At 37.9% G+C, this 20,112-nt stretch overlaps 1 protein-coding gene across 1 annotated transcript in view; it reads right to left on the bottom strand.

Annotated features, from left to right (window-relative positions):
- Window positions 1-20,112, bottom strand: part of LOC129549236 (A disintegrin and metallopeptidase domain 3-like) — a 133,486-nt gene that overhangs the window by 71,476 nt on the left and 41,898 nt on the right. The window contains exons 8-10 of the mRNA XM_088832665.1: window positions 11,060-11,131; window positions 10,446-10,612; window positions 8,745-8,826 (exon numbers count right to left, since the gene is read on the bottom strand). Of these exons, the coding sequence (XP_088688791.1) occupies window positions 8,745-8,826; window positions 10,446-10,612; window positions 11,060-11,131 (321 nt within the window). The remainder of the gene's footprint in view (window positions 1-8,744; window positions 8,827-10,445; window positions 10,613-11,059; window positions 11,132-20,112) is intronic.

Genomic DNA, 20,112 nt, shown 5'->3' with positions numbered 1-20,112 from the left:
AGGAAAAAGATGAAATCCCAGAAAAACAACTAAATGAAGTAGAGATAGGTAACCTTCCAGAAAAAGAATTCAGGACAACTATATTGAAGATGACTCAAGATCTCAGAAAAAAGAACAAAGAATATGCAAGAAATGTTTACCAAAGACCTACCTAGAAGAACTAAAGAATAAACAGAGATGAACAATGCAGTAGAAGCAATCAACAGCAGAATTAACTGAGACAGAAGAAAGGATTAGAGCTCTGGAAGACAAAATAGTGGAAATCACTGATGCAAAACAGAAAATAGAAAAAAAGAATAAAAAGAAATGCAGACAGCCTAAAGAGTCCTCTGGGGCAACATTAAATGCACCAACATCATATTACAGGGGTCACAGAAGGAGAAAAGAAAAAGTTACCTAAGAAAACATTTGAAGAGATAGTAGCTGAAAATTTTCCTTACATAGGAAAGGAAACAGTCAACCAAGTCAAAGAAGCAAAGAGAGTCCCAGGCAGGATAAACCCAAAGAGGAATACACTGAGACACATAATAATCAAACTAACAAAGATAATATATTAAAAGCAACCATGGCAAATGACAAATAACATACAATCAAACTCCCTTAACATTATCAGCTGATTTCTCAACAGAGACTCTACAAGCCAGAAGTCAATGGCAAAGTATATTTAAAATAATGAAAAGGAAGAAACTATAACCAAGAATCCTTTACCTAGCAATACTCTAGTTCAGATTTGATGGAGAAATCAAAAGATTTACAGCCAAGGAAAACATAAGAGAATTCAGCACCACAAAACCAGCTTTACAATAAATGCTAAAGGAACTTCTCTAGGCAGGAAACACAAGGGAACGAAAAGATCTATAAAAGATAAACCCAAATGGTAATAGGATAATACATGTTGATAATTACCTTAAATATAAATGGATTAAATGCACCAACCAAAAGACAAAGACTGCCTGAGTGTATACACAAACAAGACTGGTATATATGCTATCCACAAGAGACCCTTGTCAGAACTAAGGAAACTTACAGACTGAAAGTAAGGGAATGGTATTCCACACAGATAGAAATAAAAAAAAAAAAGCTGGGGAAGGAATGCTACTTTCAGAAAAAGTAGACTTTAAAATAAAGACTGTTATAAGAAACAAAGAAGGACCCTACACAACGATCAAGGGTTCAAGTCCAGAAAAAATATAACAATTATAAATATATACACACTCAACTTAGGAGCACCTGACTATGTAAGGCAAATACAAACAACCGTAAGGAAGAAATTGACGGTAACACAATAATAGTGGGGGCCTTTACCACCCCTCTTTCCTCAATGGACAGATAATGCCTATAGAAAACTAATAAGGAAACAGAGGCCTTCAATTCCAATACACTTTAGATCAGTAGGACTTAACTGATATTTCTAGAACATTCCATCCAAAAGCAACAGACTACACAATCCTCTCAAGTGCACAGGGAACATCCTCCAGGAATGACCACATGCTGGGCCACAAGGTGAGCCTTGGTAAATATGAAAAATCTGAAATCACATCAAGCATCTTTTCTGATCACAATGCTATGAGATTAGAAATAAGCTACAATAAAAACCTATTAAAAAAAACAGTAACATGTGACAGCTAAACAATATGCTACTAAAGAACCAATGGATCACTAAAAAAATCAATGACAAAATAAAAAATTACCTAGAGACAAATGAAAATGAAAGCACAATGGTCCAAAACCTATGGGATGCAGTTAAAAGCAGTTCTGAGAGGGAAGTTTGTAGAAATTCTATCTCAAAAAATAAGAAACATCTCAAATAAACAATGTAAGCTTAAAACAAATAGAGAAAGAAAAAATGAAACCTAAATTTAGTAGAAGGAAAAGAATCATGAAGATAACAGCAGAAATAAATGCGATATAGACAAAGAAAACAACTGTGAATATCAATAAAACTAAAAGCTGCTGATTTGAAAAGATAAAACTAAATTGAGAAATCTTAAACCACACACAACAGGAAAAAAGTGAGAGGACTCAAAACAATAAAATTAGAAATGAAAAAAGGGAAGATACAACTGATTCCACAGAAATACAAAGGATCATAAGAGACTACTGTGAACAACTCTATGCCAATAAAATGGACAACCTGGATGAAATGACAAATTCTTAGATACAGTTTCCCAAGACTGAACCAAGAAGAAACAGAAAATATGAACAGATGGATCACAAGCACTGAAATTGAAACTATGATTAAAAACTTCCAACAAACAAAAGTCCATGACCCGATGGCTTCACAGGTAAATTCTGTCAAACATTTAGAGAAGTTAACACTTATCTGAACTGAACTGAACTGAACACTTATCCTCTGAAACAGTTCCAAAAACTGTAGAGGAAGGAAACTTCCAAACTCATTCTGTGAGGGCACTACCACCCTGAGACCAGACAACCATGTCACAAAAAACAAAATCACAGGCCAGTATCACTGACAAGGCAGACGCAAAAGTCCTCAACAGAAGATTGTCAATTCAAATCCAGCAGTACAGTAGAAAGATCACTCACCATGATCGAGTGGGATTCATCCAAGGGATGGAAGCATTGTCCAGTATATGCAAATTAATCAATGTGATATACCACATCAACAAATTGAAGAATAAAGACCACATGATATTCTCAGTAAATGCAGAAAGCCTTTTGACAAAATTCAGCAATATTTATGATAGCAGCTCTCCAGAACCTGGGCAGAGTGGGAACATACCTCAACATAATAATGACCATATATGACAAACCCGGAGTGAACTCTGGGATTTGGTGATGGACAGGGAGGCCTGGCGTGCTGTGATTCATGGGGTCACAAAGAGTCGGACACGACTGAGTGACTGAACTGATGACAAACCTACAGCTAACATCATACTTAATTGTGAAAAGCTGAAAGCATTTCCTCTATGATCAGGAAAAAGACAAGGATGTCCATTCCCACCACATATACTCAACATAGCTTTGGAAGTCCTAGCTACAGCTATAAGAAAAGAAAATAAGGTAAAGGGAATCCAAACTGGAAAAGAAGAAGTTAAACTGTCACTATTTGCAGATGACATGATATTGTACATGTAGGATCCTAAAGATGGTTTCAGAAAACTACTAGAATTCATCAATGAATTTGGTAAAGTTGCAGGCTACAAAATTAACAAGGACAAATTTGTTGCATTTCTACACACTAGCAATGAAAATGAGAAAGAAATTTAAGAAACAATTTCATGGATTATCACATCGAAAAGAATGAAATACATAGGAATAAGACCACCAAGGGCTTCACTGGTAGCTCAGATGGTAAAGAATATGCCTGCAGTGGAGGAGACCTGGGATAGACCCCTGGGTCAGGACGATCCCCTGAAGAAGGGAATGGCTACCCACTCCAGTATTCTTGCCTGAAGAATTCCACAGCAGGTCAAGAAGCAACAGAGTTGGAATTGAACATGGAACAACAGACTGATTCAAAATGAATATGTCAAGGCTGTATACAGTCACCCTGTTTATTTAATTTCTATGGAGAATACATCATGCAAAATGTCAAGCTGAATGAATTACAAGCTGGAATCAAGATTGTCAGGAGAAAAATCAACAACTGCAGATATGCAGATGATACTACTCTAATGGCAGAAAACGAAGAGGAACTAAAGAGCTTCTTGATGAAGATGAAAGAGGAGAGTGAAAAAACTGTCTTAAAACTCAACATACAAAAAATTAAGATCATAGCATCCAGTCCCATCACTTCATGGCAAATAGATGGGGAAAAAGTATAAACAGTGACAGATTTTATTTTCTTTGGCTCCAAAATCACTCCAAATTGTGACTGCAGTCACAAAATTAAAAGATGCTTGCTCCTTGGAAGAAAAGCTATGACAAACCCGGTTGGCATATTAAAAATCAGAGACATCACTTTGCCTACGAAGGTCTGTATAGTCAAAGCTATGGTTTTTCCAGTAGTCATGTATGGATGTAACAGCTGGACCATAAAGAAGGCTGAATGCTGAAGAACTGATGCCTTCAAATTTGGTTCTGGAGAAGACTCTTGAGAGTCCCTTGGCTAAGTATAATATGCCAAATGGGCTTCCCATGTAAAGAAAATGCCTGCTGACGCGGGGAACAAAAGTGATGTAGGTTTGACCCCTCAGTTGGGAAGATCCCCTGAAGAAGGAAATAGCAACCCACTCCAGTATTCTTGCCTGGCAAATTCCGTAGAGAGAGGAGCCTGGCAGGCTACTGTCCATGGGGTTGCAAAGAGCTGGACACAATTCATCACACACACACTCACACAATGTCAGACAGAGAAACACAAATACCATATAATTTTTCTTTTATGGGGAATCTAAAAACAAATGAAAAAGCATAAAACAGAAACAGAGTTATAAATATAGAGAAGAAACAGGTGGCTGCCAGAATGGAGGCATCTGGGGAAGGAAAAAAATAGGTGAAAGAGATTAAGAGATACAACTTCCAATTGCAAAATAAATAAGTCATGGGTATGAAGTGCAAGGTGTGAGGAATCTAATCAATACCTATGTAGTATCTTTGCAATCAAGAAAATTAGAGATACCAAGGGAATATTTCATGCAAAGGTGGGCACAATAAAGGACAGAAACGGTATGGATCTAACAGAAGCAGAAAATACTAAGAAGAGGTGGCAAGAATACACAGAAGAACTATACAAAGAAGATCATCATGACCCAGATAACCACAATGGTGTTATCACTCACCTAGAGCCAGACATCCTGGAATGCAAAGTAAAGTGTGCCTTAGGAATCATCACTATGAACAACACTAGTGGAGGTGATGGAATTCCAGTTGAGTTATTTTAAATCATAAAAGATGATGCTATGAAAGCGTTGCATTCAAGACGCCAGCAAATTTGGAAAGCTCAGCAGTGGCCACAGGACAGGAAAAAGGCAGTGTTCATTCCAATACCAAAGAAGGGCAATGCCAAAGAATGTTCAAACTACCACACAATTGAACTCATTTCACATGCTAGCAAAGTAATGCTCAAAATTCTCCAAGCCAGGCTTCGACAGTGTGTGAACCAAGAACTTCCAGACGTTCAAGCTGGATTTTGAAAAGGCAGAGGAACCAGAGATCAAATTACAAACATTCACTGGATCATAGAAAAAGCAATATTCCAGAAAAACATCTTCTTCTGCTTCATTGTCTACGCTAGTACCTTAGACTGTGTGGATCACAACAAACTGTGGAAAATTCTTCAATAGACGTGAACACCAGACCACCTTACCTGTCTCCAGTTAGAACTGAACACAGAATAACAGACTGTTTCAAAATTGGGGTAGTAATATGTCAAGGCTGCATATTGTCACTCTGCTTATTTAACTTATATGCAGTGTACATCACATGAAATGCCGGGCTGGATGAAGCACAAGCTGGAATCAAGATTGCCGGGAGAAAAAACAATAACCTCAGAGATGCAGATGACACCACGCTTATGGCAGAAATTGAAGAGGAACTAAAGAAACTTTTGATAAAAGTCAAAGAGGATAGTAGTAGAAAAGCTGGTTTAAAACTGAACATTCAAAAAACTAAGATCATGGCATCTGGTCCCATCACTTCATGGCAAATAGATGGTGAAACAATGGGAACAGTGAGATACTTTATTTTCTTGGGCTCCAAAATCACTGCAGATGGTGACTGTGGCCATGAAATTAAAAGACACTTGCTCCGTGGAAGAAAAGCTATGACAAACCAAGACAGCATATTAAAAAGCAGAGACATTAATTTGCTGACAAAGGTCTGTATAGTCAAAGCTGTGGTTTTTCCAGTAGTCATGTATGGATGTGAGAGCTGGACCATAAAGGATCCTGAATGCCAAAGAAGATGCTTTTGAGCTGTGGTGTTGGAGAAGACTGTTGAAAGTTCCTTGGACAGCAAGGAGATCAAACCAGTTAATCCTAAAGGAAATCGATTCTGAATGGTCATTGGAAGGTCTGATGGTGAAGTTGAAGCTCCGATAATTTGGTTACCTGATGCGAAGAGGCGACTCATTAGAAAGGACTCTGATGCTGGGAAAGACAGAAGGCAGGAGGAGAAGGGGACAATAGAAGATGAGATGGTTGGATGGCATCACTGATTCCATGGAAATGAGTTTGAGCAAATTCTGGGAGATGGTGAAGGACAGGGAAGCCTGGCATGCTGCAGTTCCATGGGTTCACAAAGAGTCAGATACAACTGAGTGAGTGAACAACAATCTTTGTATAATGATGTATCATTTCTAGACTTATTGTGATAATCATTTTTAATAGTATAGAAATATTTAATTAATATTTGTATAACAGAAACTTGGTGGACATGAGTTTGAGTGAACTCTTGGAGTTGGTGATGGACAGGGGGGCCTGGCGTGCTGTGGTTCATGGGGTCACAAAGAGTCAGACATGACTGAGAGACTGAACTGAACTGAACTGAATAACAGAAACTAACACGGGGCGAAGTGAAAGTTAGTCACTTAGTCATGTCTGACTCTTTGTGAACCCCTGGACTGTAGCCCACCAGGCTCCTCTGTCCATGGAATGCTCCAGGCAAGAATACTGGAGTGGGTTGCCATTTCCTTCTCTAGGGGATCCTCCCAACCCAGGGATCAAACCCAGGTCTCCCACATTGCAGGCAGACTCTTTTTTTTTTTTTTTTTCATGTTATTTTATATTTTTTTTTGGAGTAACTTTGGTTTTACGAGCAGCAAGCAAAGTACAGAAGCAAAAATGCATTACAGGAGCATTAAGTTCTACATTAGGTCACAGCGTCTAATCTGAAATCACACCCATAATATCATTTTTCAGGATATCTGTGAAATAGTTATTTCCCAGGATGTCTGAACCATAGCTACTCTATTTTGACTTTTAATTGTTAAAAAAAAAAAAATTTTTAATAGCCAAAGCAGATTTCACCATTAATGACGTCAGTGTTTTTCTAGGTATGAGAAAATACAAGAATTGGAACTCATAAAACCTTTTTCTGAAAAGATCTAACTATCTGAAGGCCTGTACTGCCAGTTTTTTTTTTTTTTTTCAGAGCACAGAGTGCCTCATTCCTGATTTTCACCCTGAACTTCTTTCAGGGAGTGTTGAAGGTCAGCAGCTTGCAATGGTCATGATGTAATCTTTGTAGAGGCAGCTGGCTAGTACCAACTTCCAGTCAGCAGGGTCCCTTCATAGCCACATATCTGACCATGTGCCACCATTTCATGGCCATTGTGTCCCACGGTGCTGGGAAGGCTCATTCCCAGGTCTAGGGAAGTGATGGGCCACTCAGTGTGCTAAAATTGGACCAGGCCTTGCAAGTAGCAAAAGTCTCGGACCACTGTCTTACTAGCCTCCTGGTCCAGGAAAATATTTCCTCTTGTTGCTTTTTCCCATACCCACAGTCACATTATTACAATATTGATCTCATATGGAACTGTCAGTTCAGCAGGCAGACTCTTTACCAACTGAGTCACCAGGGAAGCCAACATAGGGATATAGGTCAATTATAATTCAAAACAAACAAGCAAACTCAAAAAAGGGACTAGATTTATGGATACTGGGGGCGGAGGCTGAGAGGAGGGGAACTGGATGAAGGATATCCAAAGGTATTGATACTAAAAAGAAGAACTGCTATAACTAAACAAGAAAATCAAGTAATGCAGGTAAAAAATGGGCTAAAGTCTTGAATAAACATTTATTTCTCTAGAGATGATGTACAAAACACCAAAAAGGATATGAAAAGGTGGCTCAATATCACTAGTGATTATGAAGCTACAGTCAAAAACAAAATGTGACATCACCTCATACCCCTTGGAATAACTAACAACAAAGAATAATGACTGTTAATGAGGGTGGGATGAATAAAACATGAAATGTGAAATGCTGGTGGGATTATAAAACCTTGCAACCCCTCTGGACCTCAGTATTATGAGTCTTCATAGCATTAAAAATAGAAATACCATATGATCCAGCAAACCCACTTCTAGGTATATCTCCAAATAACTGAAATTACTATCTCAAAGAGATCTGCATTCCCATCTCTCATGTTAATTGTAGCATTATTCACAATCACCAAGATACCGAACCAAACTAAGTGGTTGCTAATATATGAATGCATAAAGAAAATGTCTATATACACAAGTGTATAATATGATATGATTTATATATCTATATGAATAACATGAAATATTATTCAGCCATAAAAAGAGTGAAATCCTGCCATTTTCAAAAACATGGATGAAGCTGGATGTATTATTCAAAGAGAAATAAGCCAGACACAGAAAGACAAATATTGTATGGTCTATCTTATATGTGGGATCCAAAATATATCATACTCACAGAAGCAGAGAGGAGAATCGTGGTTGTCAAGGGGTGGAGGTATGGAAAATGAGGCCTTGTTGGCCAGCGTGTACGAAGTTTCATTAAAGCAAGATAAAGATTCTACACATCTATTTCACAACAATGCAGATAGACTTAACACTACTGCACAGCGAGCATATAATACTTAAGATGGTCAGTTTTACATTATGTGCATTTTACCAAAATAAAAAAATTTAAAAAATGACAATGTGAGGTTTAAAGTAAAAAATACAGCTCTGTATTAATATATTAATTTAATAAGATGTTAGATATACTATACACACTTTTGTTTCTTAAAGAAGATATTAACTTTCAAAACATGATATAATTACTGAAGAGAAAGGAATAAAATGATATAATTACTGAAAAGAAGGGACATACCAGAGCAAGTCCTGCAGCAAACTTTGGATCACATGCCATTCCATGATATGTTGCTCCTACATAATTAGGATGGTCCCTGTAACTAAATGATAACATTTTTCTTGTGGGTTAAGTGCACTTCAAATTATTAATAACTTAATGATCTTTAAGAATTAGATTCCTCAATAAAGCTGCTTTCTTTAAAACATGAATATTGTGTATCATGTCTAATGCTCTCAATCATTTTGTAATTGGGTAGTCTCCCCTGCTGCTGCTGCTGCTAAGTCACTTCAGTCGTGTCCGACTCTGTGCGACCCCATGGACGGCAGCCCACTAGGCTCCGCCATTCCTGGGATTCTCCAGGCAAGAACACTGGAGTGGGTTGCCATTTCCTTCTCCAACGTGTGAAAGTGAAAAGTGAAAGTGAAGTTGCTCAGTCTTGTCCGACTAGTAGCGACCCCATGGACTGTAGCCCACCAGGCTCCTCTGTCCATGGGATTTTCTAGGCAAAAGTACTCCCCTGGTGCCTCCAAATTAAGTTCAAAAGTCAACTTTAACATTGTATCATGCACAGCTTAAAATCCAGCGGTGCCTCATCCTTCCAGAAATCAGTCACCACTGCTGTCAACACTGGATGGATAAGTTCTAAGACCCAAAAGTCAGGATACATTACTGCCATGAATCTGCATGTAGTAAAACCTCAGATGGCATAAAAAGTGTTGCATTGGAGGGCAAAAGAGAAAGAGTGTGCAGCACAGTCGTCAGGAAAAACAGAGATGGGATGCATTAAGTGTCCGCACACACGTTAATCCTTAGTTAAAGCTGCTCCTGAACCTCCAGACCCAACCTTAAATTCCACAGAGACACCAGAGATCTAAAGATGTATCCATATCACTTAAGACCTTTCAGAATCATGTTTTTGTTTTTTACCATCCAAAATAATCCAATCAGCATATAGAAAGACTCTTGAAAGTTACAGTGCAGGCAGCTAAATAGCTACACCTTAGGTCAGGATAGAAATTCCATAAGGTCACCATATTACCATACTTATGTTTTCTAATGTAAGCAGATTTATATGGGTTTATTGCATTCTGTTAACTAATGTATGCTTTATTTAATGTTAAAATGCTGGTCTTGTTTTTTTATCTCTTCGAAATTCTTTAAAACCATGCTGCTGCTGCTAAGTCACTTCAGTCGTGTCTGACTCTGTGTGACCCCATAGACGGAAGCCCACCAGGCTCCCCTGTCCCTGGGATTCTCCAGGAAAGAACACTGGAGTGGGTTGCCATTTCCTTCTCCAATGTGTGAAAGTGAAAAGTGAAAGTGAAATCGCTCAGTCGTGTCCGACCCATAGCGACCCCACAGACTGCAGCCTACCAGGCTCCTCCATCCATGGGATTTTCTAGGCAAGAGTACTGGAGTGGCTTGCCATTGCCTTCTCCTCTAAAACCATAGAGGCCCTATGTTTTCCCAAGGCTTTTCATATTTTCCGTTCTTTAAACTCAGAAGTAAGCAGACCACTCAGGATAATGGCCTACCATGCTTTAGTGTCTTACATTGAATCATCAGATTTTTATAGCTTGCATTCTGCCAACACAGTACTCACATAGTCATTTTTTGAGCTATCTTCATTATTCTAAATAATAAATTTTGTGTACAATTTTGATAGTCAACTTACACATAGTTTGATAAACTTTATACCAATGAAAATAAATTACTTACATTAATAAGTATGCCAAATCATGGGAGCTTTGTAATAAAAATTTTTCTCTCCAGGACACAAATCTTTGTAGTACTTCATATGCATCTCCATCAGTTGAAATTTTATTTAGATCTGACCAGATCTCCAGAGAAGTTAATGTAACAGACACTTGAAGCTGAGAATACATCTAAAAATAGGAGAGTCATGATACAGGGCTATAAGTAAACATAAATATAATACTATACATTTATATGCAATGCCAATATATCTGATTAAGTTTTTTTTTTTCAGATGAAATTCACTGGTGGAATAAACTAGTTTGAAGGAGTATACATTTTATGAAGTTGCACATGTTCACTGGTGGGCTGTAGTTAAGAATCTGCTTTTCCCTGCAGGGGTCGTGGATTCCATCTCTGGTCCAAGAAGATCCCACATGCCGCAGAGGAACAAAGAACATGCATGGCAACTACTGAGCCAGCGAGGCATCAGGAGCAAACCCACGTGCCGCAGCTGAGAACCAATGCAGCCAAACAAACACACGAGTATTTTTAAAAGTGCACATGCTACTTATTCAAACAATGCTACTCTATTTACATGAATGCTTCTTATTTAAATATGAAATGTAAATACTCACAGTGTTGATTAGACTAAAAACATAGATAATTTTCTCAGATGCAAGTGCCACTTCAGAACCCATATAATCAAACTGAAAGGCAAATTTTATTCTTTTAATCATCAGTGCAAATGATGAAACTACCACATTTCAATGGATATAAAAATGTTAAAATAATGCAGCATGCAAACAAAAGGACAAAAATATAATTAAGACTTAACAAGTACTTAATAAGTTTTAGACTTAAACCTAGGGACATTATATATTAACCAATAATATAAAATAGGGCTTCCCAGCTGGCTCAGTACTAAAGAATCCACCTGCCAATGCAAGAGATATGGGTTTGATCCCTGGGTCAGGAAGATCCCCTGCAGAGGGAAATGGCAACTCACTCCAGCATGCCTGGGAAATCCCATGGACAGAGGAGCCTGGAGGGGCTACAGTCCATGGGGTTGCAAAACAGTTGGATATGACTTCAGTTCAGTTCAGTTCAGTCACTCAGTCGTGCCCGACTCTTTGCGACCCCATGAATCACAGCACGCCAGGCCTCCCTGTCCATCACCAACTCCCGGAGTTCACTCAAACTCATGTCCAGATTTTCAACTTCTAAAAGATGTTTTCTCTTTTTACATCTCACTATCTGAAGGCAAGGATTTTATCATATCTTTAATTCTGTATTTCTTAGCACAGTACTAGACATGCAAGGGATGATGTATACATGTTGTATGTATGTGCATATAGATACATGTGTGTATATATGCATACATGTTGATTGCTTCCTTTGATACAACAGGCAAATTTTTGGTCAAGTACATAAAAATGAAATCCAAATAAAAGAGTGTTATAAATAAAACTGCTCAGTGTTATGTGGCAGCCTGGATGGGAGGGGAGTCGGTGATGCCATCCAGCCATCTTGTTCTCTGTCGTCCCCTTCTCCTCCTGCCCCCAATCCTTCCCAGCATCAGTCTTTTCCAGTGAGTCATCTCGTCACATGAGGTGGCCAAAGTATTGGAGTTTCAGCTTTAGCATCAGTCCTTCCAATGAACACCCAGGATTGATCTCCTTTAGAATGGACTGGTTGGATCTCCTTGCAGTCCAAGGGACTCTCCAGAGTCTTCTCCAACATCACAGTTCAAAAGCATCAGTTCTTCGGCGCTCAGCTTTCTTCACAGTCCAACTCTCACATCCATACATGACCACGGGAAAAACCATAGCCTTGACTAGATGGACCTTGATTGGCAAAGTAATGTCTCTGCTTTTTAATATGCTATCTACGTTGGTCATAACTTTCCTTCCAAGGAGTAAGCGTCTTTTAACTTCATGGCTGCAATCAGCATGTGCAGTGATTTTGGAGCCCAAAAAAATGAAGTCTGACACTGTTTCCACTGTTTCCCCATCTATTTCCCATGAAGTGATGGGACCAGATGCCATGATCTTAGTTTTCTGAATGTTGAGCTTCAAGCCAACCTTTTCACTCTCCTCTTTCACGTTCATCAAGAGGCTTTAGAGTTCCTCTTCACTTTCTGCCATAAGGGTGGTGTCATCTGACTTAGTGACTGACTACAACAACAACAATATTAAAATGAGATGGTGATGATTATATTCCTCTTTATTAGGATCAAAAGTTAAGATCCCAAGATTGCATAATTAATAAGGGTTCCTTTTTATTCATATCCTTGCCAACAATTTTCATTTGTGAGTATTTTGATCATAGCCATTCTGGTAAGTGTGAAATGATATCTTTTAGTAGTTCTGATTTGCATTTCAGAGATGCTGAACATCTTTTCTGTGCTTATTAACCATCTGTAGGTCTTCCTTGAAAAACTGTCTGTTCAGTTCTCTTGCACACTCTTAAATTGGGTTGTTTTTGATATTTAGTTGTATGAACTGTTTATATAGTTTGGATATTAACCTTTTATCAGTCATAACTGGCAACTACTCTTTTGCCATTCTACAGGCTGTCTTTTCATTTGTTTATGGTTTCCTTTGCTGTGCAAAAGCTTTTAAGTAGTTACTATTTGCTTATTTTTCCTTTCACTTTCTTTGCCTGAGGAGACAGATAAAATAACACTGTTATGATTAACGACTGAGAGTGTTCTGCCTATATTTTCTTCCAGGAGTAGTATGGTTTCCTGTCTTACATTAAGTCTTTATTTCATTTTGAATTTATTTTTGATTATGGTGTGAGAAAATGTTCTACTTTCAGTCCTACATACATAGGTGTCTTGTCTTCCCAGCATCACTTACTTTTAGGACTGCTTTTTTCTTCAATGTATAGTCTTACCTCCTTTGTTGTAGATTAATTGACCATAAGCACATGAGTTTATGTCTGGGCTCTTTATTGAATTCCACAGACCTATATGTCTGTGTTTATTCTTGTATCATACTATTTTGATTACTGAAGCTTAGTAGTATAGCCTAAAGTCACAGTGTGTGATACTTTCTTCTGTTATTTCTCAATATTGATTTGGCTATTTGGGATCTTTCATGTTCCCATACAAATTTTAGAATGAATTGTTCTAGTTTCATGAAAAATGCCATTGGTATTTTGACAAGGATTACACTTAATCCTTAAATAGCCTTGAGAGTATGGGCACTTCAACAACAGTAATTCCTGAAATCTATGAAAAGAGTGTGTCTTTCCATCTGTTTAGGTACAAGTCTTTTACTTCTTTAGATTTTTTTCCTAGGTATTATTCTTTTTGATGCAATAGTAAAGGAGATAGTCTTAATTTCTGCTTCTGATAGTTCATTGTTAGTAGACAGAATGCAACAAATTTCTGTATATTAGTTTTGCATCCAGCATCTTTACCAATACATTGATTAGCTCTAGTAGTTTTTGGTGTTGTCTTTAGGATTTTCCAGTACTCTTGCCTGGAAAATCTCATGGACAGAGGAGCCTGGTAGGCTACAGTCCATGGGGTCGCAAAGAGTTGGACATGACTGAGCGACTTCACTTCTTTTCACTTTAGGATTTTCTAGGTATAGTATCATGTCATCTGAAAACATTAACTATTTTGTTTCTTCCTTCCCAAGTTGGATTCTATTTCCTTTTCTTTACTGATTACTAAGGCAAGGACTTCCAGAACTATGTGGAATAAAATTTGCAAGCAAGGACATGCTTGAATTGTTCCTTATCTTCAAGGTAGTGCTTTCAGCTTTTCAAGTATAATATTAGGTATGGGTTTGTCATATATGAGCTATATTATGTTGAGGATCATTCTCTTTATGCCTCTTTTCTGTAGAGTTTTTTATCATAAATGGAAGTTGAATTTTGTAAAAATCTTTTTCTGTATCTACTGAGATTATCAGATGATCTGTTGGCCATCTGTCGGTGTACCACACTAATTTTTTTGTGGATACTGAAAAACCCTTGCATCTCTGGGATAAATTTCACTAAACTGTGGTGTATAATCCTTTTAATATAGTGTTGAAACTGGTTTGCTAACATTTTGTTGAGAATTTTTGCATCTATGTTTATCAGTGGTATTGGCTTGCTATTTTCTTTTTTAAAAAAGATTTATTTGTGGCTATATTGGATCTTCATTGCTATGCATGGAGTTTCTCTGCATTGTGTAGGCTTCTGATTGTGGTGGCTTCTCTTGTTGCAGAGCACAGGCTCTGGGCCAGCAGGCTTCAGTAGTTGCAGGGTGTGGGCTCAGTAGTTGAGGCTTGCTGGCTTAGTTGCTCCAAGACATGGGATGTTCCCAGAGCAGGGACTGAACACATGTTCCCTGCGTTAGCAGATGGATTCTTATCCACTGAAGTACCAGTAACCATTCAGTATCACAGTAATCTATGCCCCAACCAGTAATGCTGAAGAAGCTGAAGTTGAATGGTTCTATGAAAACCTACAAGACCTTTTAGAACTAACACCCCAAAACTATATCCTTTTCATTATAGGAGATTAGAATGCAAAAGTAAGAAGTCAAGAGATACCTGGAGTAACAGGCAAATTTGGCCTTGGAGTACAAAACAAAGCAGGGCAAAGGCTAACAGAATTTTGCCAAAGAAAGCACAGGTCATAGCAAACCCCCACTTTCAACATAAGAGAAGACTCAACACATGGACATCACCAGATGGTCAATACCAAAATCAGATTGATTATATTCTTTGTAGCCAAACATGGAGAAGCTCTATACAGTCAGAAAAAAACAAGACTGGGAGATGACTGTGGCTCAGATCATGAACTCCTTGTTGCCAAACTCAGACTTAAATTGAAGAAAGTAGGGAAAACCACCAGACCATTCAGTTCAGTGTGACCTAAATCAAATCTCTTAAGATTATACAGTGGAAGTGACAAATAGAGTCAAGGGATTAGACCTGATAGAGAGTGCCTGAAGAACTAGGGATGGAGGCTTGTGAAATCGTACAGGAGGCAGTGATTAAGACCATCTCCAAGAAAAAGGCAAAATAGTTGTCTGAGGAGGACTTGCAAATAGCTATGAAAAGAAAAGAAGCTAAAGACAAATGAGAAAAGGAAAGATATACCTATTTGAATGCAGAGTTCCAAAGAATAGCAAGGAGAGCTAAGAAAGCTTTCCTCAGTGACAAATGCAAAGAAAAAAAAGAAGAAAACAATAGAATGGAAAAGACTAGAGAGCTCTTCTTGAAAATTAGAAATACCAAGGGAACATTTCATGCAAAGATGGGCACAATAAAGGACAGCAATGGTATGGACCTAACAGAAGCAGAAGATATTAAGAAGAGGTGGCAAGAATACACAGAAGAACTATACAAAAAAGATTGTCATGACCCAGATAATCACAACGGTGTGATCACTCACCTAGAGCCAGATATCCTGGAATATGAAGTCAAGTGGGCCTTAGGAAGCATCACTAAGAACAAAGATAGTGGAGGTGATGGAATTCCAGATGAGCTATTTCAAGTCCTAAAAGATGATGCTGTGAAAGTGCTACACTCAATATGCCAGAAAATTTGGACAACTCAGCAGTCGTCACAGGACTGGAAAAGGTCTGTTTTCATTCCAATCCCAAAGAAAGGCAATGCCAAAGAAAGTTTAAACTACCGCATAATTGCACTTATCTCACACGCTAGTAAAGTTATGCTCAAAATTCTCCAAGCCAGGCTTCAACACTACATGAACCGTGGACTTCCAGAGGTTCAAGCTGGTTTTAGAAAAGGCAGAGGACCCAGAGATCAAGCTGCCAACATCTGCTGGTCACCGAAAAAGCAAGACAGTTCCAGAAAAACATCTACATCTGTTTTATTATCTATGCCAAAGCCTTTGTCTGTGTGGATTACAATAAACTGTGGAAAATTCTTAAAGAGATGGGATTACCAGAACACCTGACCTGCCTCTTGAGAGATCTGTATGCTGCTTAAGGAGCAACAGTTAGAATTGGACATGGAACAACAGACTGGTTCGAAATCAGGAAAGGAGTACGTCAAGGCTCCATATTGTCACCCTGCTTATTTAACTTATATTCAGAGTACATCATGCGAAATGCCAGGCTGGATGAAGCACAAGCTGGAATCAAGATTGCCAGGAGAAATATCAATAACCTCAGATAAGCAGATGAAACCACCCTTATGGCAGAAAGTGAAGAACTAAAAAGCCTCCTGATGAAAATGAACGAGGAAATTAAAAAAGTTGGCTTGAAACTCAACATTCAAAAAACTAAGATCATGGCATCCAGTCCCATCACTTCATGGCAAATAGATGGGGAAACAGTGAAAGACTTTACTGGTTTTGGCTCCAAAATCACTGCAGATAGTGATTGCAACCATGAAATTAAGATGCTTGCTCATTGGAAGGAAAGCTATCATCTACCTAGACAGCATATTAAAAACCAGAGGCATTACTAGCAAAGTCCATCTAGTCAAAGCTATGGTTTTTCCAGTAGTCATTAATGGATGTGAAAGTTGGACTATAAAGAAAGCTGAGTGCTGAAGAATTGATGCTTTTGAACTGTAGTGTTAGAGAAGACTCTTGAGAGTCCCTTTTTACTGCAAAGAGATCCAACCAGTCTATCCTGAAGGAAATCAGTCTTGAATATTCATTGGAAGGACTGATGCTGAAGCTGAAACTCCAATACTTTGGCCACCTGATGTGAAGAGCTGACTTACTAGTAAAGACCCTGATACTGGGAAAGATTGAAGACGGGAGGAGAAGGGCACGACAAGGGATAAGACGGTTGGATGGCATCACTGACTTAGATGGACATGAGTTTGAGTAAGCTTTGGACATTGGTGATGGACAGGGAAGCCTTGTGTTCTGTAGTCCATGGTGTCACAAAGAGTTGGACATGACTGAGTGACTGAACTGAACTGAACTGAATTACCAGGGAATCCCTGCAATTTTCTTTTCTTTTTTTTTATGATATCTTTTTCTGAATTTCCTGTCAGATTGATGCTGTCCCCATGGAATAAGTTTAGAATGGGTCCATCCTCTGCAATTTTGTGTAATAGTTTGAGGAAACAGATGCTAACTCTTCTCTTAAGTTTTTGGGGAAATTCACCTGTGAGGCCATGAATGTTTGTTTTCTGGGAGTTTTAAAATTGCAGATTCAATTTCATTACTTGTAATTATTCCGGTCACATTTTGTATTTCTTCCTGGTTCAGTCTTGGGAGATTGTACATTTTTAAGAATTTTCCCATGTCTTCCAAGTTGTACATTTTATTGGTGTATAGTTGTTCAGGGTAGTCTCTTACGATCTTTTATATTTCTTGGTGTTTGTTGTAACTTTTATTCTTTCATTTCTTATTGTATTGACTTGGGATCTCTCTTCTTTTTTCTTGATTAGTCTGCCTCTTTTCTATTCTTCAGTACCTAGTTCATTTGTTTCAGTTCTGCTATTTATGATTTCTATCCTTCTACTAATTTTGAGTTTTATTTGTTCTTTTACTAATTCCCTTAGGTGTAAGTTTAGGTTGTTTATCCGAGATTTTCTTGTTTCCTGACATAAGCCTCTGTCAAAACCTGTGTCAAAAACTTCTCTCTTTGAAATGCTTTTGTTGTATCTAAGATTTATGGACGGTTGTGTTTTCTTTTCATTTGTCTCCGGGAAGTTTTTATTTCTCCTCTAATTTTGTGGTGACTCATTGACTATTAATCAGTACATTGTTTAGCCTCTATGTGTTTATTTATTTATTTTTTTGGAGTATTTTTCTTGTAGTTGATTTCTAGTCTCATTGCACGTGGTCAGAAAAGATGCTTGACATGATTTCTGAAATTTACCAAGGCTGGTTTTATAGGCTAGCATGTTGGAGAAGACTCTTGAGAGTCCCTTGGACTGCAAGGAGATCCAACCAGTCCATTCTAAAGGAGATCAATCCTGGGTGTTCATTGGAAGGACTGATGCTAAAGCTGAAGCTGCGATACTTTGGCCACCTCATGCGACGAGTTGACTCACTGGAAAAGACTGATGCTGGGAAAGGTTGGGGGTGGGAGGAGAAGGGGACGACAGAGAATGAGATGGCTGGATGGCATCACCGACTCTGTGGACATGAGTTTGAGTGAACTCTGGGAGTTGGTGATGGACAGGGAGGCCTGGCGTGCTGCGATTCATGGGGTCGCAGAGAGTCGGACACGACTGAGCGACTGAACTGAACTGAACTGATGTGATCTATTCTGTAGAATGTGCCATGTGCAGTTGGAAAAATTTGCAATCTGCATTTTTTTGGATGGAATGTTCCATATATATAGAATGTGTCATTTAAGGCTTTTGATTTCTTATTGATTTTCTGTCTGGATGATCTGTCCATTGATGTAAGTGAGGTGCTAAATTGCCTACTGCCAATTATTGAGTTGCTGCCAATTTCCCCTTTTATGTCCATTAATATTTGCTTTATAGTTTTGGATGCTTCTATGTTGGGTACACAGATATTTACATGTGTTATACCTTCTTCTTGGATTGATCCCTATCATTATGTAGTGTCCTTGTCTCTTGTAACAACCTCTTTTTCAAATCTGTTTTGTTAGATATAAGTATTGCTACCCTGACTTTTTTTCGATTTCCTTTTGCATGGAATACCTTTTTTCTATTCCCTCACTTTCTGTCTGTGAGTCTTTAGATCTGAAGTGAGTTGCTTCTCAGCAGTGCATATATGAGTCTTGTCATGTATCCATTTAACTACTCTTTTTTCTTGGAGCATTTAGTTCATTTCCGTTTAAAGTAATTATTGATATGTGTGTTCACATGTCCATCTTGTGCATTGCTTTGGATTTGTTTCTGTAGGTCTTTTTTGTTTCTTTCTTCTTCTTTTGTTTCCTTCTCATATGATTTGATGACTACCTTAATATTATATTTGGGTATCTTTTACTTTTCTTGTGTGTATATGGTATACATTTTTCTTTTGCAGTTACCATGATGTTTTTATGTATCAATCTATACATACACATATGTATTTATATATGATTAAGTTGCTGATCTCTTAATTTCAAATACATTTTTAACAACCATGTGTGTATATTCTCCTCCCCTCACAATTACTGCTTTTAATATCTTATTTTACATCTAATTTAAGTATCTCCTAACTCCTTATTGTAGATATAGATGCTTTTGTTAAAAGACGAAATTCTTCCTACCTTCCTTCTAGCTTTGCATGTGAGATGATTTCCTACATTTACTGTATGTTTGCTTCTACTAATGAGCTTTTCCTTTCATAATTTTTGTATTTCCAGTTTTGGACTTTTCGTTCACCTTAGTAAAACTGCTTTAACATTTCTTTTAATGCTAGTTCCTGAACTCTTTTAAGTTTTACTTGTCTATAAAGATTTTGATCTCTAAATCAAATTTGAAGAGCTTTGCTGGATAGAGTATTCTTGGTTGTAGATTTTTCACTTTCAACATGCTAAATATATTGTGCCACTCCCTTCTGGACTACAGAATTTCTGCTGAAAAGTCAGCTGATAGCTCTATGGATATTCTTTTTGTATGTTTTTTGTTGTTTTTCTTTTCCTGCTTTCAGTGTCCTCTTTTTTTTCCGTCTTTAACTTTTGTCATTTTAATTACTATCTCTCTCTCTCCCCTCCCTCTGGGGGGCCTATAATGTACATATTAATGTGCTTAATGTTGTCCCAGAGTTCTCTTTCAAGGTTCTCATTTCT

This window comes from Moschus berezovskii, chromosome 26 (assembly GCF_049115385.1).
Source record: "Moschus berezovskii isolate FMDL1 chromosome 26, NW_MosBer_1.0, whole genome shotgun sequence".
In the NCBI taxonomy this organism is placed as follows: Eukaryota; Metazoa; Chordata; class Mammalia; order Artiodactyla; family Moschidae; genus Moschus; species Moschus berezovskii.
The sequence above is the reverse complement of the archived record's forward strand: the minus strand, read 5'-3'. Positions and strand labels throughout refer to the sequence as shown.